Raw genomic sequence first — 27,142 nt, 5'->3', positions numbered from 1 at the left:
AGGTTACATAAAAAACTCTGTTTGAGGTTACATAAAAAACCCTGTTTGAGGCTACATAAAAACTCTGTTTGAGGTTACATAAAAAACTCTGTTTGAGGTTACATAAAAAAGAATCTAAATCTTAAAATCAACTATCCAAATCATGCATTTACAGAGAATCTGCTTTAAGTAAGTAAAAATAAGTTTAAATTAAATAGATTTTTGTAAAACATGTTTTTGGTTTATCCAGCTTAAAAACAGATTGTTCAAAAGAAGACAAAAGTAAAAAAGACAAAACAGAAGAACAAAAATTAAAAATTGCATATTTTTAATTGTTTCTCTAAAGTAATTTTAACAGACAAATTATAAAAACAATTATGTTACGTTATGATAAAAACAACTTAAAAAATAATTGCATTTTTAGTAATCACAACTTTTTAATTTTTTCAAAATTTTTAATGAAACCTAAACATAGAATATACAGAATCTGATAATAAATAAAATCAGAATAAAGAAGCAATTCAGTAAGATTAAAGAAGTAATTAAATAAATAATGATGACAATCAAAGATAGTATTCATTAAATATTAGTATATTAAGGCAATTTCATAAACAAAAAATAAATAAAAACTTACAAAAGGTACAAAAGGTAAATGCAATAAATGTTAGAATTTAATGTACTTTTAAAACGGATATTAATCCAGAAAATTGTTCACTTGTTAAATATTTGCATAACATATGTCATTTTACTTTTTATAGAAAAAGAGATTTGTTGAAATCGCTACATGTGACAATAACAACAAAAAATCATCAGAAAACTGGATTAGAACAAGACAAGTTGGAAAATATATCTTTTCACTACACAAATATTTGTGGTATAACAAATACTCAATACGGTTTGTATTGGAAACATGGTTGTGGTAGAATATAGTTTATTTCATATTGTAAGTAAAAAAAATTCTGATAAAAAAGATATTTCTGCTACAGATAATAATTAAGCATTATGATGAACAAAATATTGTTCATAAAGACATTTTGAATTTCAAAAAGCAAGAAAATGCACATGCGATAAATGAATAATTTTAAAGACCATAATATATTTGTTTACATACTTTTGATACAATTATATTAGTTTTGTCCAATAATTTTTTATAAATTTCTCCTATTTCTGTTTATAACCAATATCAATAAATCAAAACTTTTTTTCAAACTATGAAATAATTTATTTTTCTAGCAATAAATTGTTTGAGTTAAGTATGTTGCAGTGTTTATTATACAAATTTGTCTGGAAAAACTTACATAGAATTATTGATACATGAAACGCCTTAGACATGCTTACAGAATTAACTGCCCATGAAATACTTTCACTGATTTTTATTGAATATAATTTTTTCAATAAAGAAACAAAATATAATGAACCTGTTATTCATCTCTGGATAGGTTGAAAGTGTGTGGACAGCAATATCTAATTCTTGTGTTATGTCAGCAATTCTTCTCATGATAGTTACTTTTAAAAAATACCTAAATCCAAAGATAATGAATATTATCATAACAACAAGTACTATTGTCAACTAAAGAAAACTAAACAAACATAATATGAATTAAAAAAATGAATTACAAATATTGAGTATAATATCAATATATAATATATATATATATATATATATATATATATATATATATATATATATATATATATATATATATATATAAAATGAATGAACTTTTATAATAATATAATTAAGATCCTTTGTTTTTATAAAACAACTAAATGATGTATAACAGTTTTTATATATTGTTGTTTTATTAGAACGATTGATTATATTTTAATATTTGAATATTGTTTTTTATTTATCATTTAATCAATTACTATATTATTAAATAAAAATTAAATATAAAAAATTATTTAAAAAAAAAAGGTTTTTTTTTTTGTAAGTTGTTTTTCGTCTTTTTATCGCTAAAAAAACATTTATTACTACAATTAAAATTTTTACTATACCTGGCATGAAGAATCAACAAAATAAAATTTTGAAATAAAATAAAATTTTGTCAAAACATAATAACTTTAATTTTTCAAAAAAGCCTGTGCAAGACTATTTAGGTGGGCGGCCTGCGTAACCCATAAAGCTATTTATAGCTTGTGCACTCATTTACACCTGCCGAAGCCTGTATATATAATATATATATATATATATGTATTAGTGATGTACCGATAACACTTTTTTGGCCGATGCCGATACCGATGGATAGGAAAAGGCCGATACCGATGACGATACCGATGATTTAACTAATTACTAAAGTTTTGAAGATATAAAGCCATAGAACTATAAATCTGGTAAATTTTTTCATGGAATCCGTACTGGTAAACAAATACTTGGACCCAAATCAGAGCCACACAATTACTTTAAAAGATGTTAGAAAAACTCAGTTAAAAAAATATACATTTCTTATCTTTTTTACTATGAAAAGAAAGCTTTCAAAAAAATAAATACAATTTTAGAGGAACGTATTTTATTTCAATTTTAAAAAGAAAATATTATGATAAGCAGTTTACTTTTAATCTCTTTATAAAAAGCAAATAAAAAAAAACCTATATATATATATATATATATATATATATATATATATATATATATATATATACATATATATATATATATATATATATATATATAAATATATATATTCTCAAAATAAAATAAGAGACTTCAAAATGAAATACCAAAAAAATAATAAAATAATAACTGAAGAAAGCATCAATAGCAGTTGTCACAATGTTTAGTATTTAAAATTGTGTATACGAATATTGTAATGTAAAAACATAAGCATTTCTCCTGTTTCTGAAGTTAACCTATTTCGTCCTGAAGAGTAAACTTGTCCTCCACAACTGAACAACCGTTCACTTTCAACAGAAGATGGAGGGCATGATAAATACTTCTGAGCTATTGGAGCTAATTGCTTGAAGTTATTTCTATTTGCTCTCCACCATACTATAGGGCTATCTTGTTGCATGATAATGTCTTGGCTCAAATAAATTAAAACTTCATTTTTCAATTTTAAATAATGCTTGTTTTCTGTTTCTTGCAGAACTTCAGATATTGATTTGTTTTCGATTAAATTGTTTTTATTTTTAACAAAATTTTCAAAGCATTTTGAAAAATCGAAATCTAGATTTATTGTACTTGATGACAAACTGACCTCAGGTTGAAATTCCATATGATCTTTTTGTTGAAGACTTTTTGAGCAATCTACAAGCCATTTAATAATATTTTCAAAATAACTATTAGCTTCTTCATTTGGAAAAAAGTTATTTTTATACCTCGGATCTAAAAATGTGGCTAAAATGAGATTTTTGTCATTGAGATATTTTTCAAATCTTTCATTCACTGATTTTTTACATTCTTTTAAAGTTGTCCCTAATCCTAAAAACAAGGGAGACTTTTCAGCTTGAACCAGCATGGTTTTTATAACTTGTATAGTTGGAATTATAGCAGATGCAATTGCTTCACGCTCACTTAACAAATTTGTTATATCATTAAACATTTTTAATAGTCGTAGTAATTTTTCTAAAATAATCCATTCATTGTTTTCCAGTGACTTTAGTTTAGAGTTGTCATTATCACAACAAAATGGGATCAAAGCACGCTTCTGTTCAAAAATTCTTTCAAACATAAAATATTGACTATTCCATCTTGTTGTTATGTCTTGTTTGAACCTATTTTCTGGCACTTGATAACTAGTTTGATATTTTTGATAAGCTTCAAAAGAAGATGGCGAATGATTAAAATGGGTTACTATGTTTTTACAAGTTGTTGATATATTTTTAATGTATATCTGGGCAAATACAGCATCATTCAACACATGTTGCAAAGTGTGTAAAAAACACAGCAAACTGTTGTAACCTGCCTCTCTTATGCCAGCTACCATATTAGCTGCATTGTCTCTAGCAACTAAATGTACCTTTGAATTTGGAATTAGAAAGTCATTCATAGAACTTTGAATTGCTTCACTTATATTTTTGGCAGTATGTGATACATTGAGTTGACAAACTCGAAGAATTGCTGATTTTTGATGAAATTCATTAGTTAACCAATGAGCTGTCAGGCTAAGAAATGAGCATTTTCCGTTGGTAGATGCCCATCCATCAGTTGTAAATGAAATATATGAAGCATTATTTATTTCTTTTTGGACCTTTTGTCTGACCTTGTTGCATATATTTTGAAAAACAGAGTTTTTAATGTATTTTCTACTTGGAATGCAATAGTTAGGACATAAATGGTTTAACAATCTTTGAAATCCGATGTCTTCTACTATAGAAAAAGGTTGAATATCAACTGCAATCATTTCTGCAATATATTTACTAATTAATTTAGACCTGTGATCATTAATATCCCAGGGCTTTTTTCTCTCAATTGTTTGAAACAAAGTTTGTTGAGACTGTTTTGAGCAACTTGCATGAGTTGACTTGATTTTCTTGAATACGTTTTGTTCACTTTCTGCTTTTCTTTTGTTTTCTTCTTCATTAAGTTTCAACTCTTTGCTTGCTATTTCTTTATGTTTTGCATAAATATGAGACAACATATTTGTTGTGTTAAAAGACTTAGATGTTTTTTCTTTGTTACCTCTTGTAATCTTCATTTTGCATAGGCTACATATTGCAATTGAAGCATCTTCAGGAGAAATAGTAAAATATTTCCACACCCAGCTGCGTGATTTTATTGGAATATCTTTTCCAAACAAAGCTGCTGCCATTCTAAATATATATTTGATTCTGCAACTTCATTACCTTATTAGTAATTTAGATATCTAAATAATAATCATTTAAAAATATAGATAGCAATACTTGAATACATATAGATAACAATGCTTAAATAAGTTACTTTTAAGTATAACAATAAAACAATACAAAATAAAATTATACTAAAAACAACATTATAGTAATAAAAGTATAATTACATCCAGCTGTTAAATTAAAGCTTATAAACATAATTTTAAGAATAAATAAACTTGCCTGTAAACAAAGTCAAAATAAACAATTTTTCTAAAAATTCTAAGCGATGCATAAAGTTTAGGTTATTTATTATTTAATTATTATCAAAATGCAGGATAAGAGTATTAAAATGCCATCGGTAATGCATATCGGTAAATTAATAAAAAAAGGCCGATGCCGATTAATCGGTACATCACTAATATGTATATATAACATATATATATATATATATATAACATATATGTATATATATATATATATATATATATAACATATATATATGTATATATATATATATAACATATATATATATGTATATATATATATATATATATAACATATATATATGTATATATAACATATGTATATATATATATATATATATATATATATATATATATATATATATATATATATATATATATATATATATAATATATATATATATATATATATATATATACATATATATATATATACATACATATATATAAACACGTTTTAAAATTAAAACATGTTACAAAAAATATCAAAAAAAAAAAAATTTATCACACTAGTGGTAGTTGTACACTAGTGGTGGTGTAGCTTTGAAGGTGAGAGCTACAGAGTTAATTGGTTGTATCCTGTTGTACCTAGAGTTTAATTTTATCACTGGTTATATCCTACTTAACTTATTTGTTTAAACAGTTACCTACTTTGCAAAGCTTTGTTTTTAAGAGTTAGGGTAGGGTTGTAAAAGTGTAAAAAAAGCTACAAATTGAATGCGGTTCTTTTTTATCATGGGAAGTAAAATAGATATTTATTTAAGTATCTTCATTAGATAGAATGTAAATAAAACTTCATCTAAACTTAAAGACTTTGATCTATTATAGACATGGTTCTATGGATAACTGTGTCTATGGCTATTGCCCTATTGATATATTTCATTTACATTTTTGGCATTAAATATATAAATTTAATTTAATAACACATTTTGAAGTAACTTAAACAAATTAATCGAGTAGACAAACTAATAAAAAGTCAAGTGTTCAATTACTTTAATAGAAAAAAAAAAATTGCTTACCTAAGTCTAACATTTGTTCCAGTATATGATTCGTAAGGTTTTTCAACATTAACAAATTCAAATTTATAAGAACCACTCATTAATAGTTCACCAGGTTTCACAAGCTCTTTTACAAGAGAAGTGAATTCATGATGATTACCTCGATCATAAAAAAGTTCTGAAATTAAAAAAAACAAAAACTTTTTACCAACAAAAATTTTTATTTCTATTTACAACTAAAAAACTAACTCAAAACAAAATTTTTGTTCTTAATCCACTCTCTAACGTGCCCTAATAAAAAGTTTAGATTAGATGTCAAATTTGGTGTTAATTAACGCTTTTTCTAAACAATATACATGCTATAAGTTTTATCATTAAAGTTTTATTATTAACAATTATATATGCGTTTTCATTTAGAAAAAGCAAAAGGTTTTTTTTATTATAAATTTTGAAAATATTATATATGAATGTTATACAAATTAGTTAATTTTAAAGTTTTTTTTTTGTTTTATTTTGAAATTATTTTTTACTTACAAATTTCAATAAATTATTAGGTAAAGCTAAAATTTAACATAAAAAAAAAGTAGAGAAAAAAAGAGTCTAGGAGTTAGCAGATCAAATTGACAACCTTTAATTTTTATTTTAAACTTTTACTAATTTTAAGTTTCATTTTCCAAAATTCATATTAATGTCCTAAAACTATGCGATTACAAAGTAAAAAACCCTTCCAATGGGATTATTTTAAAGTGAGTGATGAAGATGTTGGCAACGCACACTTTGCAAGAAGACTTTGTCTAGAGACAGTAAAGATGCACTTAAAATGTCAACAACAAATTTAAAAAAACCATCTCAAAAATGTGCACCACAATGTACATATCGTGATTCTTGCGGCAAATAAAACTGTTAACTGCCAAGCTACACTAGATTTAAGTCAAAGACTTAATTTAAAGAACACAATAAATTTAAAAATTAAAAATTAAAATTTTTAAATTTATTGTGTTCTTTTTTGTATTTTTTTATTTAAAAAGAGTATGTAAAAAAGTACACTTCGCCTGAAGTTTTAGCTGCTGAACAAGAAGAAGCAAATATGTCCGATTCTTCAGAAAGTTCGCTAAGTGAATTTTCTGAAGATGAAACCGCTGACATGGAGTTATAGTCTTTGCGACATGTTTGTAATTATATTAATTTCATATATTTTTGCGTATTTTAGAGCATATTATTGCCAATCTTTTTTAATTTCTCCCACTCGCTAATAAAAAAAAGTAATTGAGTGTAAAAATTATTGTTTAATTTTTATATATATCTGTGTGTGTATCAAAATAATTTTTTTCCTGCTTAAAAATGATTTAATGTACACTTAAAAGTTAAATTTTAAACTGGGCAAAAAAAAAGAAATTTGTTGGACTCTCCTACATCAATAATAAGGATTGAAAAATCATTTATTTTGTTTGTTTATTTTAGGAATACAATGATGACAACCTTGCAATGGCTATTGTGTATTATTTAAATCCTCTCGTGTTTGCACGAAGCCTGCGGCAGCCATTGAATCCAAGATAATAGCAAGAAAGAGTTTTTCAACACTTTTTTTATAAGAAAATTTGAACAAAAGTCTATGGAAATATCGAAATGAAATAAATAAATATGAAACGAAAGTCTATGGAAAAAGTAAAGTTTCTTAAAGGTTTACAATTTTACTTTTCAAATTTTTTCAAAGACAGCGTTCTTGGTATGGGCTGTTAACTTACAGATTTTATTAATGTGATTATTTTTAAATTCGTTTGTTCTTGTTCAACTTTCTTGTTCAACTTGTTCAATAACAAGCACAGATAGGAAAAGTTGTGTTCAATCAGTGCAAATTAGTACCAGCAGAACCACAGAGGAAACTCAGGAAAACTCAAATGCGTTTACTAACTCTACTGCTTCTATTCAAAGAACATCTAGACAGGTAAGTAAGGTAAATGTAATTACTGTTTAGTATTTACAATTTATAAAAATTAATTTATTATTTATTAATTTATTATTAACTTATTAATTTTAAATCTAAATTTTCAATTAATCTTTTTTCTTTATTGTTTATAAGTTGAATAAAAATATTTGTTTTTTGTTACTTAATTAAATATTAGTTTAAATTTAAAATTATGACTCATACTTTTTTGTTTTAGTATGGACGAAGTTAACCTCTACTTTAGCCTTAAACATTACCAAAAAAAAGAATCTCCTTATAAGTGGTGGGGTGCTTACAATTACACCTGCTCTGATAAAGATATTAACAAGAGGGACTTGGCAGGGTTTTCAATGCAATTTTTGTACACAAAAATTGCATTGAAAACCCATTGAGCCTCCTTCATCCATTAAAAGTGAATGTCTGTTCAGCACAATAGGAAACATATTTGAAGCCAAAAGAAATAGGCTAATGCCTGAGCATGGGGAACAGATTTCATTTTTAAATTATAACTTGTCTAATTTCTTACAATTATCAAAAAATTAATTTAAACGTAACAAACTAATAAATTGCTGTATAAAAACAAAAACTTCCCTCATTTGTAACTAGTAATAACTAAATAGTAATTTCATTTTAAAGTACAAACTACTGTATACTAAACATTGTTTATAATATAATTTTAAAGTTTAGACTTGATTAAGTTGATGAGAAGCCAATATTTTAGCAATAGCCAACTTATAATTCAATATAATATAATATAATAGCAATAGCCAATTTCAATATAATATAATATTCAATATAATATAATATTCAATATAATATAATATTCAATATAATATAAAATTCAATATAATATAATATTCAAATTCAATATAATATAATAGCAATAGCCAATTTATAATTCACACCCTGATTCAATTACTACCTTGTAATTAGTAATTACTAATTAGCTAGTCATTTTTTCCATATAATATTAAACTTGTTCAAACAAGGCATAGCTACATCCTAAAATCCTATGACCTTGCATAATTTAAAAAAAAGCTTGATGATTTGTCGTAATTTTAAAAAAAAGCTTCGGCTAAAGCTTCAGCATAGGCAAATGAATTCGGCATAGCGGGTTAGGCTTCTGCTTTGGCAAAATCTTAGCTTTGGTACATTCCAAGTTGCAACATACCATGATTTTTGTTTCAATGGAATCCCGGTACTGTATTTTGAACTAAAAAACTATGATTTTCAGCAAAGTATATTATAATTAATATTGCAATTACATAATGTGGTTTACACATGATACAAATATGATGGTTGACCTTGGAATAGATGAATTGAATGGATGGACCTAGGACCTAATTGACCACTGAGAATATAAAATTAATTATAAAAAACAAAATTACCAATTTGTCCAATAAATTCAACTTTAATGCCATGATGCTCTAACTTTTTTCCGGGGTATTTCAAATTTACATTAACCTAAAAAAATATTAAAACAATAAAAAATAATATTAATGAAAAAAAAAAAAAAAATAAATAATTGCCCCAATATAAATAACAGAGTTGTTTCATATTTTAATAAGTAAAAAAAAAAGATATACTAAAACTAAAATAATGCTATTTTAGTTTTTTCCATAACATACATTTTTACTTTTTTTAGTTAGTATATTCTCATGAACTTCAATACTGTTTTGCATGCAAGAAAAATAAGATTCTTGCATGCAAAACAGTACATTTCAAAAAAGTTGAAAATTACAATTAAAAAATAATAAAATTCATAATAAAAATAAAAACTTGAATCATATCTTGAATCATAAACTAGGGGCAGGTGGGGCTCCTTAGCTGTGGTAAAAGCAATTTACTTAAAAGAAGAAAGACTTTAATATAAAATCCAAAATTAAGCAGGTAAAAATAGTATCACAATAAAAACATTTAGTCAGTGATGTATCCAGTTGATTTTGACACCCATATTTTAGTATGATTATAGATTGGGATATCCAAATTTATTCAACACCACAATTTTTTTTTTTTTTTTAATTCTGATTCACTCCCAACAAAGCTGCAAGCAATCACTATTAAGTGGATTGCTAGAGGAAAAAAAAGAACTGAGTTATAGAGCAAGGAAGTTGTTGACAGAAGACTGTAAAAGTTGTAGGTTGTACAGGGGTGTACACTCGGACTTTTGGATGGTCACCAGAAGGACAACTGAAAGAAACCAGTTCGTTAATTTTGGTTGCCTGCCAACTCTTTGAGTTGCCCATTGCTATTTTTTATAAAAATTTTGCCATTCAGCGGATTTCTCGCATATTCTAGTCTTTTTTTATTATAAGGCTAAGTATAAACTAGAAGTAATGTGCAAAATAAAAGTAATATTGTTAATTATTGATAACAATGAACTCTCTACTTTTAGATAAAGAACCTGCCGATAAGTCATTAGGTTTTGCACTTAAATTAAGCGCTTATTTTATCCAAAAAAAGTTTGCGCTCTTTTTTACAACAACAAAGTATTATATTATCTAACAAACACAAAAAAACAATTTACAAACACTTATAACCTTTTGCTTTTAATGAATTGTAATTATTAAGATCTCTTTTGTTACAGGATCTTAAAAACTATTGATAGCTTGAAAGTATTTTAATTGCGTTACTAAATTTAATTTTGAACTGCAATAAAAATTATTTAAACAAAAATTATTAATAGAATCTAAATTTGGTATTTGAAAAAGATTATATTTCCTTACAACTTGTTTTTTAAAATAATCTTATACTTGACATAATCTTTTGTTTGTTTATTTATTTATTTAATTATTAATTATTTCTTACATATTTAATGTAGTATTTTTATTAATTATAAACAACTCATAGCAACTAAGGCATGGTACATGTTTTTCTGAACAAAAATATAAGTTTTTTCAATTACAATATATGTAAGTTTTTTCATCAAAAAGTATGACATAATTTGTATGTATGGAAAGATTATTTTAACCACTATTATAATCTGGTAAAAATAATGAGACTATAACAAATTGTCAAGTGTAGTTTTATTTAAAAAAGATGTAATTTTCAAGATAAAGTACCTTGGGGATTGGTTATAGATAAATCTATGGATTTGATTTTTTCATAAAAGCACATATTGGTGTTTGTTTTCAATGAATGTAACTTGACATTTATAATCAGACATTTGGGAAAATTATCCATGAAAAACCATTTTTTAATGAAAACTGAAGTTATTATTTTCAATACCTCACGTAATTGAGAATACTTAACAATAATGTCACGTTAGATTCAGATAAACTATGGTAGTGTTAATTTTTCTACAAAAGTCCTTTTTGCATAAATAATCAGAACTTTTAGCCCCATTCAAAAAACTGTTTTTGGTATTTAGTATCATTTTTTGAAATACTTAGGGCTTATTTGGCCATCTTGAAAAAATAATTTATTCCATTCAGAATGCGTAAACAATTAAAAAACAGGTGGTAAATATTTTTCAAAATTGTTTCATAAAAAATTTTTTTTTTTTTTATGAAACAATTTTGTTTCTTTAAAAAATTCTGAGTTGCGGTTAAATGCTTTTATTTACGACTTAATATTTTCTAAATAAACACCACTTAAATGAAGTTAAAAGATAATTTAAATATTCCAAAAAAAAGTTTTAGGTTAACTGAAACGCTTTCAATGTTTACATTATACTAAAAAATTTTCGCTTAACTGAATACTTTCAAAATTAACGAAAAAAGCAACTGTGTAGCTCTTCTTAACAAATTCTGTCAAAGACAAATTTAGTTCTATTACTTTATCTCGAAATCCTTAAACAAAATTTATGAAAAAATTAAAATAAATTAGTTTTTTTGTTTAAACGATTAAAATTTTTAGTTTTTATGGAAGTATTTTATTAAATATGTTTAAACACTTGTACAAATTTCTTATGTTCTAATTAGTAATAGAAAATGTAGAAAACAAACTTTGGCATTGTGACTTTTAAAATATAGTTTTATTATTTTTAATTTTATTAACTTTTAATTTTAATTTTATATTACAATTATGAGTTACATTGATTTTTATAGAATTCTTGAATAAAAAAAACAAAAACAACTAGAACTACCAATAAAAATAGTCGCCCTTTTGGGCAACTTAATTGCATCAAAGAAATATTTTTAGTTGTCCTTCACAAAATTCAGTTGTCTGATACCATTGGGCGACCACAAATGTACACCCCTGATTGTATGAGTCAAGAAAACATGAAGATGAGAGAGAACTCGAAAGGGTTGAAGTGCAGAAGAAAAAACTGGAAGAATAAAAGTTTTTAGAGCATGCAGAGACAGATATAGTAAACGAATGAGACTTTGCTGAATGACAGGTCAAGCAAGAAGGTTAAATTGAGTTAAAGTTTTTTTTTCTATCTCTATTTCCATCAATTTAGACAAATACTCTGCTTAAATACTGGTTGCTGCACATTTGAGCAACGACCATGATAGTATTTATAAAAAAGAGAAAGAGATGTAACTTTACAATGATGGGAGAGAGGTTTAATCTTGGCAGATAGAGTGAGTCCAACTACGTTTACAATTCATTTTAGGACTTTGTCTGGAAGGGAAAGAGCATCAGTAGAAGAACCAGCCCAAATATGACAACATTATTCCATACAGGGAAGAATTTGTAGAGGTAGTGAATGGCATCAGGAAGAAGAAAATGGCGAACATGATAAAAAGAACCAACCTTAAAGATACTAATTTAGCAATCGATTGTATATATGGTTTCCATGAAAAGTCAGTTGTGAACGATTATACAAAAGATGTATATAAAACAACTCAGTGAGAGGATTACCATTATTATTGCAGGAATGTCGACAGTATTGTGATAGTTATTTGCAGTAAATAGCTGAGTTTTATTTGAGTTCAAATTCACAAACCAATGCAAGCCCCAATCTGTTACAGAAGAGATATCAGATTCAAGATCAACCGCCTGTTCTAAGCAATCGAAAAGAGAAGACTTTTTTTCAAGATAGGAGTATAAAGTCATAAGCAAAAAGAGCTTCTTTAGATGTAAGAACCAAGCTAACCGAGAAGACTAGCATGCCAAACTTTGTGGAAAGTTTTAGATATGTCATAAGCAATAGCCCTAGCTTCTCCATCTAATGCACAATTAAATCTTTCAGTCACAACATTTAGCAAGTAAGCTGTAGAGTAAGAGGATCAAAAACCATATTGATTGTCTGACAGTAAGTTATTTGACTCAAGATAAGATGTGAGAAATTTATTGATCAAAGACTTTGCTTATAAAAAAAAGTACACTGATCAGACGATGCTTGGAGGGTCACAATGTTCTCCGGAGTTTTTAAAAATTGGAACAACAGATACCATTTTCCAGCAGGCTGGAAAACAAGATTCAGTCAAGCACTTATTAAATGGTTTAAAGAGAATTGAGGAGAGTTCTGGAGAACACTTTTTGTAAGATTATTACAGGAATGTTGTCTGGGTCACATGCCGTAGAAGAGTTTAACTGATATATGACTTTAGCAACAGAAGTTGAAGTGATTTGAATGTCTAACAATTGGTTAACCTGTTTAATTGGACTGGAAGGAAAAGAATGGCCATAAGGTTCAATAGCCAAGTTAAAAGCTTCCTAAAAAAGAAGAAAAGTTCTTTGCAAATAATTCAGCCTTATCCTTAGGAGAGGTAATAAGATCAGTCCAACAGCCTCATTAAGGGAATGCTAGACATTCCCTTGATGAGGCTGTTGAAGATTTTTTAAAAGTCTCTGGAGCCTAACTTCTGAGATAAGATACAAGATTTAGTGAACTGAGAATGGAGCTTAAGCATAAGTTGGCACTTTTTTACATCAATTTCTTGCAATAAAAAATAGCTGCTTATTCTCAAGAGAGTTAATCTTTTGAAAAAGCTGAAAAAAATGATTACAATTAGATATAGCAGCTGAACCAGAGAGAATGAAAACTATAGAACAGAATGAGACTTGACATGGAACCGACAAGAAGGAATATAAGCTTCCATTCCTGCCTGAATCCAGGAGGTTATGCTGTTTATACAAGGTTTAGACATCAGCCCAAAGTCCATCATGAAGAAAATCACAAAAAGAATCAGTCAGCTTTAGGATTAAGTAAGTAGTGTGATGATAGGATGAATCCAAAGAAGAAGTATGAGATAAAAGATATCAAGGAGTGGAGATAAATGATGAGGGTTGTCACTAAGTTAACTATATTGATTGAGAAATGCAGAAGTCATAGACTTTAGTGCAAGCAGGGTCAGTGACGTTAGTGCCGAGCCATTCAGTGTGATAAGTATTAAAGTCACCAATAACAACAATATATGCAGAGGGGTAAAGAGAAAGAGCATGGTCAATTTGATAAGAAAGTACATATAAAAGATTGCAGTCATTGGAAGAAGAAAAATGGTAAAAAACGAAGAGAAAGGTGATAAAGTGAAGAGTTGCTAGGAAAAAGCACATACAAAAATGGTCAAAGGATTCAAACCTGATTTCACAACGAATAGGTGAATTGATGCATATGTATACCCCTAAGCCAAGCATGTGGCTATTAGAGTCTTTGATATCAAAGGATAGTACCCATCAACACTGAGATCTGAAGAAGGAATGCCAGAATTTAAATTAGACTCAATAATAGCAAGTAAGTTTGGTGAAATTTACAAGAGGTAAGATTCAACTGATGAAAGGTTGCTTCGCAGACCACAAATATTTGTAAAAAATATATTAAAACAGTAAGGTTGTGAGAATGGTTTTTATGATTAATATTTTGGGTTACTTTTGGCATGATTTAAGTTTAAAGAGAGCTTGACTCATTCATAGATAGAGCACGGCCTCCCAAGCAATGAGCAATGCAATTGTCTCAGATATGCAGTTGTCTTAGAATATATTCAGATACTAAATCAAACATGTTTTTTTAAAGTTATTAAAGTCTTAAATTTTTACTTAAGTAAAAAAATTTAATAAAAGATATTTTAAGTATTAATTAAAATTAAAATTGAAATATTAAAATATTTTTCTTTTTTAGTTTTTAATGAATATTTAAATTTGTTTGACTAAAGACCAAATAATTTTGTTATTTTAGTTTTTAAATAACTAAGTTATTTTGTCTTTAGTCAAACTAACCTGGTTGCACATCCTTTAATACTGTATATTTTAGAACATTCATACAGATTAAAAAACAATGGTACAAATATTGCAACAAACATAAATAAAAATTATTTAATTATATCCAGTAAAGGAAGAATTTTTGGATGAGCAGCTAAATATTTCTAATGTGTCTCAATATTGGTAATAATTAGCTTAATTTAATAATTGGTTATATTTAGCTTAATTTGATTAGCAACCCTTGGAATAAGGGTCGGCATTCGGCAATGCCAACCTAAAAGTGTTTGAGGTCGGCAAATAAATTGCCGACCTCGTTTCGATGTTTTATAGTAAGACCTTTGTATCAAATTTTTTTTGCCGTCCTGATGCCGACCTTTAAAAGATTATGGTCGGCAAATTATTGCCGATCTCAATTTTCCTAATTCCGAGGGTTGGATTAGCAATCGATACATTCATTGATATCACACTCTTTAGCTTAGTTTGAAAAGTCATCTTAATACTTTATTGCTTTAGATGTGGTATTATATAGCAATATTTCTGTAAAGAAGGTTTCAAGATATTTAAGTTTCAACTCAAAAAACATGTCCTATATAGAAGCTATATAGAACATGTTTTTTGAGTTGTTTCTTAACTTTTACCATAATATCACCTTACCATATCATTCCATTCACGTTTGTTTGAAAAATCCTAATCTTAAAAAAGACTAACAAAACCATTAGCCAAAACTACTATCAAAACCACTAACAAAACCATTAGCCAAAACTACTAACAAAACCATTATATAGCCAAAAGTTAAGCATTCCATTCTAAGGACAAGCATCATATTTGCATCCCGTATAAACATCATTAATATGTTATTATACTTTAATATTATTAGACATTGCTGAAAATAAATTTCTTTTTAATTTTAAACTCAAAATTACTAGACCTAAGTCACTCTTATAATTAACATTTCATGATGGTGTATGCATATACTATAACTATGTTCTTTTTTCAAAATTGTTTTACAAGTAATTCATGATCATTCCTGTCAATACCATCAATCAGATTTCTTATATGGGTACATGATTGTTTATAACAAACTCCATAAATATCAACAAAAGAACAATTGATTTTGTTATACATATGAAACTATAATGAGGAATCGAAATCTAAATACTTAAATAAAAGAAATCTTAAATACAATTTTAATATTGAACAAAAAATAATAATTATATTTTGTTGAATAGTAATTTTTTTTTTTTTTTTATAAAATTGAAAAACCAAAACATTAACCCAAAACAAAATTCATAAAGTACATATTATCTTTAATATAATCAAAACCAAAAGTTTTTTCTATCAGTCATATTTTTTTCTAGAGCTATTGTTGCCAATCCTTCTTTTTATTGTCATTAAGTGTGTTTTGTGGATCTTTTTGGATCTAAATTTTAAATAAACTATATTTTATTGCTTTAAGAAATACAAGACTATAATTTTCAGATTCAGCAGGTTTTAAACTTCTTTGGTACCTAATTTTAGCATCGTAGCATTACTACATTATTTAAGAAATGAAAAAATATTTTTAGTCCTTATTTTTTATTCAAAATTGAAGTTCAAATTTTTTATTCAAAGTTGCTGTAAATCTTAAAGATATGAATTTAAAAAAGAAATCTTTCCTAATTTTAAAAAATTCAGTCTTTCCTAGCTTGAAAAAATTCAGTTTATCCTAACTTACATTATTAAACATTTGCGCTGAAATTCAGCAAATTTGGTGATGGGTGCATTTGAAACTTTGTAAAACAGAAATTTGTATTATGATGTAATTTAACAAAACACAAATTAAAAATAAAAGGTAAATTGACTTAATTAATTGCTTATTTGAAAGTCAAATTGCGCCGTTAAATGTTTTATCCTTTTGTTAATTTTTCCAGATTAGGAAATTAATCTTCTACAGGAATAAAAGTTAAATGTTTTTTATTCATGTTTATTACAACATTTGTGCCATTGGTATAAAAAAAACTTACTCATAAGACTAGCTCCAGACTCCCTAAAATCCTCTGTGTCATCAACTCTAGATATGTACTTTATCTTTAATCAAATCTATTTAGAGAACCATTTTTATGTAAAATTTACCATGCTTAAAATCAACTTAAGAATCAAATGAAGCAGACTCAACACTAAACAAGCTTCAGTATTATTATTTAATAAAATTTAAAATATTGATTTCAATTTTTAATTTTAACTAATAATTCAAATACATCTTTAAGCAAAAAATTTAAGTATTTAATAACTTCAAAAAAACTAATTAAAATTTAGAAAATTATGTTAATAAACAGTTTTTGTTTAAAGGTCATTCTTTTGTCATTTACATTAAATAAAAAAACTTTGAGTACAAAGCATACTAGCTTAGTTAAAAGTTCAAAGTATTAAACTTAATTGTTCAAAGTTTAATTACAAATAAAATTATTAAAAAAATTGGTTTTCTCTTGCTCACAGTTTTTTAGCGTAAACAAATAACAAAGTCATCATCTTAAATCTAAATCTCTTGGAGTAATCAGTGTTACATAGAAGTTTGATTTAGTATCTGAATATAAATTTTGTGCAGAATTTAAATTGTATTTAAAAGAAGAAATTCATTAGGGTGGGGGTGGGGGGTCCAAAATTCTATATTTTTTGTTTAACCAGTTATTCTTTATGAATTTTTTTAGAAAAGTTTGAAAAACAATTCAGTTTTTTCTATTTTTTTGTAGTTGGCCTTCTACTTCTATTTAAACATTTTTAAAGATACAAAAAAAAAAAAAAAAAAAAAAAAAAAAAAAATTTAAAAGAAAAATCTTTACAGCGGTTATTTTGCCTATAAAGTTATGCAACTTTATGTTAAAATTTATGCAATTTAAATTTTGATAGGATTTTTTTTTGTTAAAACGTAAAATTTATATATACTTAAAAAATAGCTTTTGTTTTACTTTGCTAGAAAATACTTTGCTTCTATTATTGTTAACTAAATTTAGATATCAATTAAAATGAAAAAAATTGTAACAAGACGTAATAACAAAATAGTTCTAAATCAAAATAAACAAACTCCTTTAATAAGTCTCCCTGTAGTTGACAAATTTTGTCATACAAAGTTGCCTTTACTCAGAGATGTTCTTTCACTTGTCTTTATTGAAGTCAACAATAAATTATCTTTTGAAAGTGCTTGTCGAAAAGTTGCAAAGTTAGTAGAAATTCATTGGACAGAGTGTAATATCTACACAATATCATATCAGGCCATTTTAAAACGTCTGCAAAGTGAAATCAATGAATATCGCTACTTAAAAGGTGTTGACAAAAACAAGCAAGGTGATAGCTTTTTAAGTAGATGTATTTCTATGAACGAATCCCTTAAAAAACTTTTTGACATTTTCTGTTTCAATTCACAACATCGTGAAAAGCCAGAGAAGTTTTTCAGTATTTCAATGAATGCTGAAGACTACTCGTATCTAGAAAACATGCGCTATAACAGAAATTTTACATGTCAAAATGTTGATAAAACTTTCCATCAAAAAGTTAATAATGACGAAAAAAAATGGAGAAAAAGATAAGAAATGAAACAGCAGTTTATCAGACAATGTACGTTGCTAATGATGATAGCGAGTTAAGTGAATTTGAAGATGAAGATGAATTTCTTGAAAAAGAATTAACAAAAAATAAACATAAGTTCTTTGAAAAAGACACTGAACCAATTAAAAAAAAGAGAGTTATATTTGTTGATGTAAGTGAACCAAAACTGTCATACATGACAAGATCAAAATCAAAACTATTATTTGAAGAAAGTTCTCACAATACTTATGTTCCACCTAATGTGCGACAATCAAAAAACTTAATCTTAAGTGATATCTACCATGCATGTGCAGAGTTAGATGGAGAAGGATTCTTGATGAGGGATATGCAAATTGTACTGAAAGTAATCGGCAATCGAATTTTTAAAACAAAATAGAAAAATCCATGTGAAACTGACTGTATAACTAAGTATGATGAAAAATGATTGTGAAGCTATTGAGAACACATTTATTGATTCTAACACACTCCCAACATGCAATGCCATACATAAAAAACTAAAACAGATGCATGAGTATGAGTTATTCAAGCTAAAAATAGTGGCGATATAATAACTCACGTAACTGACTACCACTCGAAAGCATGTTGGGAACTTTGCACCTTTTGGTTTACATATTAACTGAGAATTCTATTTTCCTTTGCCTACATTAGCAATTGCTTCAGAAACTACAACAAATATTGCAGATGGAATATAAACAACATTCGAAATGTTATAGGAAGCCTCAAAATACACCTCAGAAGAACTATACCAGAAGGTAGATGTTCATATGACTGACAGTACTGTTCAAAATATAGAAATATCTAAAATCACAGCTTATATACTCGATAGAGAAATTCCTGCTGGTCAACTGTTTTGCACTTCACATACAGCTTTAGGTTTTGACAGAGCTATTGAAAAAGTTCTAAACCAAATTGAAAATGAAATGAAAATGGATAACTTTTTCAAAGGCTTTCTGTTAGATATATCTATTAACAAAAGTACGGAAACGTTATCTTTAACCTTTCTATCATGGGTACTAAACTCGTTTGGTCCGAGTTTTATTCAAAAACCATGGAATTTAAAACTTTTATGCAGCATAAAAACAAATATATTTTTCTTTTTGAATTTAAAGATGTTCGATTTGAATGTCTTTCGAAATGTTCTTTTATAGTTTGCTTTCACTGGGATGACTTTAAGGAGTTTTTAGACCAACATGAATATATCACAAATAAACTTGCTTGTTTAGTCCGAGATTCTATGAATTTTGATCACATTATAGTTACTTTAGTCGCAGCTTTTGGAATACAAGTCATTTCACCATTTTTCTGTAAAACTAAAGGTAAAGCCACACATTCTAAACTGCAAATATTCTTTAGCAAGATGTATGCCAGCTAATCTAATGATGTCATAAATGAACAATTCTTTGAATTTTAAGAGCCATATGTTCAAGGAGTATCAAAGAGACTTTTTAAAAATCTCATTAAAGAAGATTTTGGCTTAGAAGTTGATGTAGTTCGAAAATACGCATCAGAACTTTGATGATTGCATTATTCTTGCAAATATAGTTCGGCAAAGTTTAGCTATAGTTCGTCAACACCAAAGAGGAAAGCATTATGGGTTTGGAGAAAGAAACAATGATCAATTACCTGATGAGTATTACGTTTTTAATCAAGTTGTTGGAGTTGATAAAACAGTTACAAATAATATTGAACTTGAGCGCCAGTGTGGAACTCATAGCAATCGACTTTGAAAAAAACCGTCACTTTCAACAGTTTCACGTAGTAATGTTCTTAAATATTCAAACCATTTAAGAAATGAAGATTTAAATAATTTAGAACTATTTTGGAAAATGGGTCCTATTGTTAGAAAAATTGAAAGAATAGAATACAGTTGGAACCAGCAACAGATTCAACTAAGACAAAGCGGCTTAACTAAAAAAGAACAACAAGCTTTACATCAGGTGTCCAGGAGAAATTTTATTTTAACTTGTTTAAAACTACAAGGCAGCCCATTTACTAGTGGATCAGATGTCAGTCAACATATTGAAAAAGAGCAAGATGAAGAATGAAGTAATTTGTTTTAAAGATACAAGTAGATCATTGCCGCGGAAATCAACTCTATTTAAAATTCAAAATCAGCATAAAAAATTAATTAAGAAAAAGTGGTTAAACTACAAAATATCTAAAAAAAGTTAATTTTAGAACCCCCCCCCCCTAAATTCATGTAACTATAACTATAAAAAAAATAATTTAAAAACAAAAAAAGTGCCAATAAAAACAAAACTATAGGAAGGCATTTAACTTTGTAGTTAGAGTAAAACCGTTTCATTAAATAAAATTTTCCAACAAAAAAACAAAGAGTGCTCTCTATAAATATTGAAAAAGTTTGTCAACAAAAAAACTAACAAAGAGAGATCACTACTAAATGTGCACCACTGAAAGTTCATTTAGAACAGCAGCAATGCATCAACAATAATACTTACAGAAAATCATGAGTATGTGAATGGCCAATGAAATAAGTAATGTAGTAATGAAGTAAGTAATAAAGTATGTGAATGGCTAATGAAATGTAACAATTGTACAAATCTGCAAAATAAATATCTGAGTTCATTGTTGTTACTGTGGCAAAAACTATTGGTTCATCATTGACATTTTTCCACCTATTAATACTCATGGTTACAGACTAATAATGAAGCAAACCAAAACTGTGGACAGCAGGTAGTCATTTTCTAACAATATTAACTCTATTAGGAGGGTTTATCTTAGAAATAAGAAATATATCATTTTGATAAACTCTGGATGGATGGCTAACCAGTCTGAAAGCTTTACATAAACTTATTAACATAAACCATTCCTGTTATCTGCTAATCAATTGCATCTTTTTCAGATTTTGTGATACTGATTTCCTAACGAACATAAATTTGCTTTCTCTATAGTTGATTGACTAGATTTAGTTTTTTCAATAGAAGATTGACTAGTTTGTGTTTCCTCAGTTGTCTGGTTGATATTTTCTACAGTTGTCTGGTTGATACTTTCTGTCTTGATAACATTAATGGTAATCTCAAAATCTTCCAAAACATTTACCTTTGTGGTTTTTATTCAAGCTACCAAACCTTGCATTTGTTCAGCACAGCCTTTGCATTTAGCTTTATTATCCTTACCCCCAAACTTTGCTGGTATTTCTTCAAACCATATCCTAATTTTTTTTCCTTTTTTTTTTTCATCTTTTTGTTAACCAGCACCAGAAATTGTTTTTATTTCAAGCTATATTGTATATAACTGTAATATAACTATATACTACTAATAATTTATATAGGAGTTATTCTCAGGTAGTGTATTTGGATCCAAGTAGATTAAATCAATTAATTAAATACTATTAAAATTAAAATCATTAAAAATAATCAAAATCAAAAAATTCAATTTAGTTAGAAATTCATGACAAATAAAAATTAACTTAATAAAAAATAAAGCATGACTTAAATCAATATGAATCAACCAATTTAACTCAATCAATTTAAATCAAAACAACTCTGATTTTTATATAACACAATTAGGAAATAATTTTTGATACTTACAGTTCCTGCTACAGTTTCTCCATCATAATATAAATACATTTGTTCTCGCTTTCCATCTTCTAACTTTACTTCCACTTGTTTTCTGTTTTCTGCATCAGCAAGTACAATCGACACCTCAGCTGTTTGACCGAATCCAAAGAAACTCTAAATTAATTGTTAGAAAGAAATTTTGGTAAATGAATGTTTTTTATCAAATCAACTTGGATAATTCAACAGAATAAAGCCTACAATAAAATCCAAACTTTTCACTTTTAAAGATTTTTTACAATTTAATATCAAAAATTATACAAACTCCAAGAGCTACACAAAATATTGTGAATACAAACTCCAAGAGCTACAAAAAATTAAAGTCAATACAAAGGCTGATAAACAATAAGAAAACATAATGTAAATATTAACCTTTGTATCTCATTGAAAAGTCATGAGTGTATTTTTTTTTTAATTTTAGGCATGATTCCAGGTTGTCAGTATTAATGTGGCTGACAGATAAGAATCATTGATGAAATGTTCATTGATGCCATGAACCAGTAAAGATTTCATTAATAAAATGAAAAAATTATTTATGATAGGTTCACTTTTAAAAAAGATTGACATGAAGTGAAAAAGGGAAAAGAAAAAGATATTCAAAATAATGAAATCTTTCTTCTCCAGATTGTTTAAAGCAACCACTTGAATTAAACATAGTACATGGATTTCCAATATTTCTATATCAACATAAAGTTTAAAAAAAAAACTATTTAAAAATATTATTTTGCATAAATTTTCCTTCTTTGAGCAAAGAATTTTGTTTCATGGTTTTTTGAACAAGTTGATTCTGCTCTTTAATTTTTTTTTAAATGTAAGTATGCTATGAATACTTTTAGAAAAACTAAAAATTCATTTTTTTTTTTTTTTTGATTTTAAAGAGTTTGATCTTAAAAACAAGATTCTACTTATTTATGATGTGCTTTGGTTGTTTTAAACATTTTTGAATAACTCAAAAGTTATACAGTAATATTTAAAGTTATACAGTAATATATTTAAATACAATTTTATGGGGTAAAATAAAGGTTTTTCTCAACAGAATAATGTTTATGATTTATCAAGTTTTGAATAAGAAAATTATTTTAACTAAAATTTTTTAAAATTTTGTAATGATGTTCTCATCTGATGATTTCTTAATGATGTCAATACTTATTAATGATGCCCTTATTGATGAATTGTTATCATTACAAACATCCAGATCAATGTCTAGAATGTCTTCAACCATGATGTTAAAACCTGCATCAAATTTTGTTGTAACAATTCAAAATCATCTTTCCATTACAGTCTCCTTAACATCTAAGCCACAAAAAGGATTGTTATATTCTTTTTTTTGGCTTTTCCACTGCTTCTACTGATATTTCTGATTTCTTAAAACTATTTATAAAGTTTTGGTCTGGAGTGGAATTTCAGACTTTTGTAAGCTTAAAACTATTATGCTCGCCATCTGTTCACTTCATTTTTAAAATCTAAACTTTTGTTGAGCAAATATTGATAAAAAAAGGCTGAATTTGCTGGCATTAAAAATATTTTTAGGTGGGTAATTGAGAGAGAACTGATAGTAAAACTTGTTTCTCTACCTATCTAAACTGGTGTATTATGGTGTTAAATACCCTACCATATACTTGTGCCTTTTTAAGACATCAAAACTGTACTAGCAGATATACAATGAAACAGGCCAAGAAAGCGAAAAGAATCTAGATGATCTAGAAGCTGAAAAGGTCCTAGAGGAACTGAAAGGAACATTAAGATTAAACCTTGGTTTCATTATGTCTCGCAGATCCGGAACTAGGGGATGACAAGAAAAAGTGTAATAATTCTTTTTTTTTTAATTCTTTTTTCTAACCTGTTCTTAATCATTATGAGATGTCTGAAAATCAAAACAAAAATGACCAGGAAAAACTAACTATGTTGTCACATATGGTTAGTAAAAATTTATGATAAATTTTCAGTCTGCTATATTTTGGATAGAACAATGATGACAAAGAAAAAATAAAAATGAATAGCAAAATGTCTTTCAACAGTCAAGTCAAGGCCTGAATAAGAGTGCCATATTCACTTTGTTGATCTTAAGCTTATAAAAAGATCAATAAATACAGAATCAAGCAATCTATCAGATCACTATAAAAAAGAATCAATAAATACTAGCTACAGAATCAAGCAATCTATCAGATCACTATAAAAAAGATCAATAAATAAAAAAAATTTATGTTTTTTTGTTACTTTTTAAATAAAGTTTTATTACAAATTAAGCTTAGTCAAAGGTCTTCTAGTATGGTATCGGCAGTTTGTTATATCTGGTAAGTTTTGAGCAATATTTTCACTAGGGTGTCGAGTTGGGACGTGGTGCAATTTCAGTACTTGTAGTTGTTTATGGGGAGAAGGTATCATTGGTAGCAGATGAGAAACCGCAATAATTTGATGATATCTGGTTATCATCAGCACCTATGCTATTCATCAGCCTCTATATTAATGCAAGAATTCAAAGCTGTTATATTTTTTGAGTAGTAAAGATAATTTGAGGCTTTTAGGTGGTTGAACTATTTCTTTAATGTGGGGAGTTACATATAGTGCTAAGTGTTATGTTGATACAGTGTCAATTCTGTCATTCATATATTCTATACATGCAAAAGTAGTGATATGGTTTTAGCGAGGTAACTTGTTCTACCAGCAGGTCTCTTTTCAATCATGTGCGATTTCTGTGCAAGACAGTATTACCACTTAAAAGTCTGGTAAATTGACACCAGTGGCGTCTGTGTTTGAAAGCCATTAGTTTGCTATGTGGCTTTTTTGCCACTGGATATTATGTATAACTTGATATGTATAAACACATTATGTAGTACTGGACACGTTATGTAAAACTTTAGTAGCACTGGGAAGTGGTAGTGTATACTTGTTATATACACATATACCCACTAAGAGCATACAAATACACACACACACACACACACACACACACACACACACACACACACACACACACACACACACATATACATATACACATATACATATGTACACATATATACATACATTTCAAAAATGAGGCAGAAATTAGTAATTTTATTTGTAAATAAATTTTATATGTATAGCCGTTGGAAGGATCCCCCTCACATCATACCCATGGGCAAAAATTTTTATAAAAATGAATAGCAAATGAATGTGGCTAAAATTTGCAGCTGTGCATAATACTGATCAAACGGAGAATAGAACTGCAGAAAGTACCAGTTCCTAGTCAGTTTTTTTCTAGCTCGAAATTTTATATAGATATGTTTATTGTTTTCATGATGGTGGAGTTTGGTCTTTCACATCAACTGTTTCCTTGTATTAAAAAAAGTAATGCTTGAGTCTGACACCATTGCCTATAAGAAAGCTCTTCAGTTTTCTTACTTCTAACTGTGTACCTTGATAAAAATGGATGCACACAGGGGTGCTTTATTAGTGTCCAGGGATGTAAAGTTCCATTGATTTTTTGAGATTCTAAGACTTAAGACTAAAATGCCAAAAATGATGGAACTATTGGAATCCGGAAGTTTTATTTTTTTCTGGTAATATAAAGTCTGTATGTTCTTTACTTTTGCAAACATATATGTCACATATATGCCACATATATGTATATAAACAACATACTAACAGTCACAAATAAAACACAGTTTCTAGGGCAAAATGATTTCAACAACCACACTATGGGCATATAACAATGTTCAATTCAAAAAAGTCCATATAGTGGGGGTAGGAAAAGACCCGCACCTTCTTACTTATTAAAATTATGATTTTTGCCAGACTTTTTGACATTTATAGACCACTGTACAATTGAAAAAAACCGCACTAAATACTATATGAATGGAATTATTGATAAACACCCATATACACCCATATACGAATTTGTGAAACATCTCTTTAAGATACGCCAGTTTTAAAAATTATTTTATTCACCGACGACAGCTTTTTGTCAAAATAAAATGTGAAATTAGGTTGTTTTTTTCATCAATTTATAAGAAAAAATTAATTCAATATATACTTCATCAAAAAACCATACACCATTTAAATAAAAAACTTATTCATGCACAAAAAAAAGCATATCTATAACTAACTCAGATGTAAAGCAACTACAATAGTCTGAGGTAATGAGCTTTAAAACAGAAAACAGATGCTAAACACTTACTTGAGATATTGGCAACGACAAAGTAAAAACAGGTGTTTAACACTTACTTGAGATATGAGCAACAACAAAATGATGGCAGGCATTCCGTAAAACCTCAGGGAAACACTTAATTACTTTTAATGTGTTTAGTTTCAAAAAAATGTGCAAGTTATTTGCTATGGTACATGTATATTTAATGTGGATTGCTGGGAAGCACTACTTTAGATGGCTGTACAATTTTGCTGCTTTTTCTCATCTTTTTTTTTTCTTTTTAATTTTTTTCCTAACATTATGAGAATTACAGTGAGGTTTCTTATGCAAGCTTATGCTTTCTTTCTTTATACAAGCTTATTCTTTCTTTCTAATGCTTTTGTGGCACATACAATTCCCCCACTACATAACTCATTATTTTTAATTTTGTCAGTTAAAATATATTAAAAAGCATATTACTTTATATCCATTCACAATTTAATTTATATTAGTAATATAAAGCAAGACAGCTATTGATGCAAGTTATCGTGGAGTATTCGCTTTTATATATTATTTTTTTACACTTGTTTCTACAAATTGCTTTTGTAAAATAACTCACTAAAAATATGTTATGGCAATTGCTATCATGACTAGTTATAAATTGAACACATTATTGAAACAAAATGCAACGTGTTTCCCACTATTATTTCTAATAAGTTGACTTAAATCGATATTGAACTTTTTTATTAACTTAATTATTATTCTTAATTGCGTATAAAAAGTGTGGCAATTAACATCTTCTTAATCATCATTAAAATAAAAGTTTGATA

At 27.2% G+C, this 27,142-nt stretch overlaps 1 protein-coding gene across 1 annotated transcript in view; it reads right to left on the bottom strand.

Annotated features, from left to right (window-relative positions):
• Positions 1–27,142, bottom strand: part of LOC100210552 (vacuolar protein sorting-associated protein 26B) — a 60,752-nt gene that overhangs the window by 16,217 nt on the left and 17,393 nt on the right. The window contains exons 2-5 of the mRNA XM_065797975.1: positions 22,178–22,321; positions 9,344–9,419; positions 6,032–6,188; positions 1,398–1,499 (exon numbers count right to left, since the gene is read on the bottom strand). Coding sequence (XP_065654047.1) covers positions 1,398–1,499; positions 6,032–6,188; positions 9,344–9,419; positions 22,178–22,321 — 479 coding nt within the window. The remainder of the gene's footprint in view (positions 1–1,397; positions 1,500–6,031; positions 6,189–9,343; positions 9,420–22,177; positions 22,322–27,142) is intronic.

The sequence above is a fragment of the Hydra vulgaris genome, chromosome 05 (genome assembly GCF_038396675.1).
Source record: "Hydra vulgaris chromosome 05, alternate assembly HydraT2T_AEP".
NCBI lineage: Eukaryota > Metazoa > Cnidaria > Hydrozoa > Anthoathecata > Hydridae > Hydra > Hydra vulgaris.
This window is presented reverse-complemented; position numbering and strand designations above follow the sequence as displayed.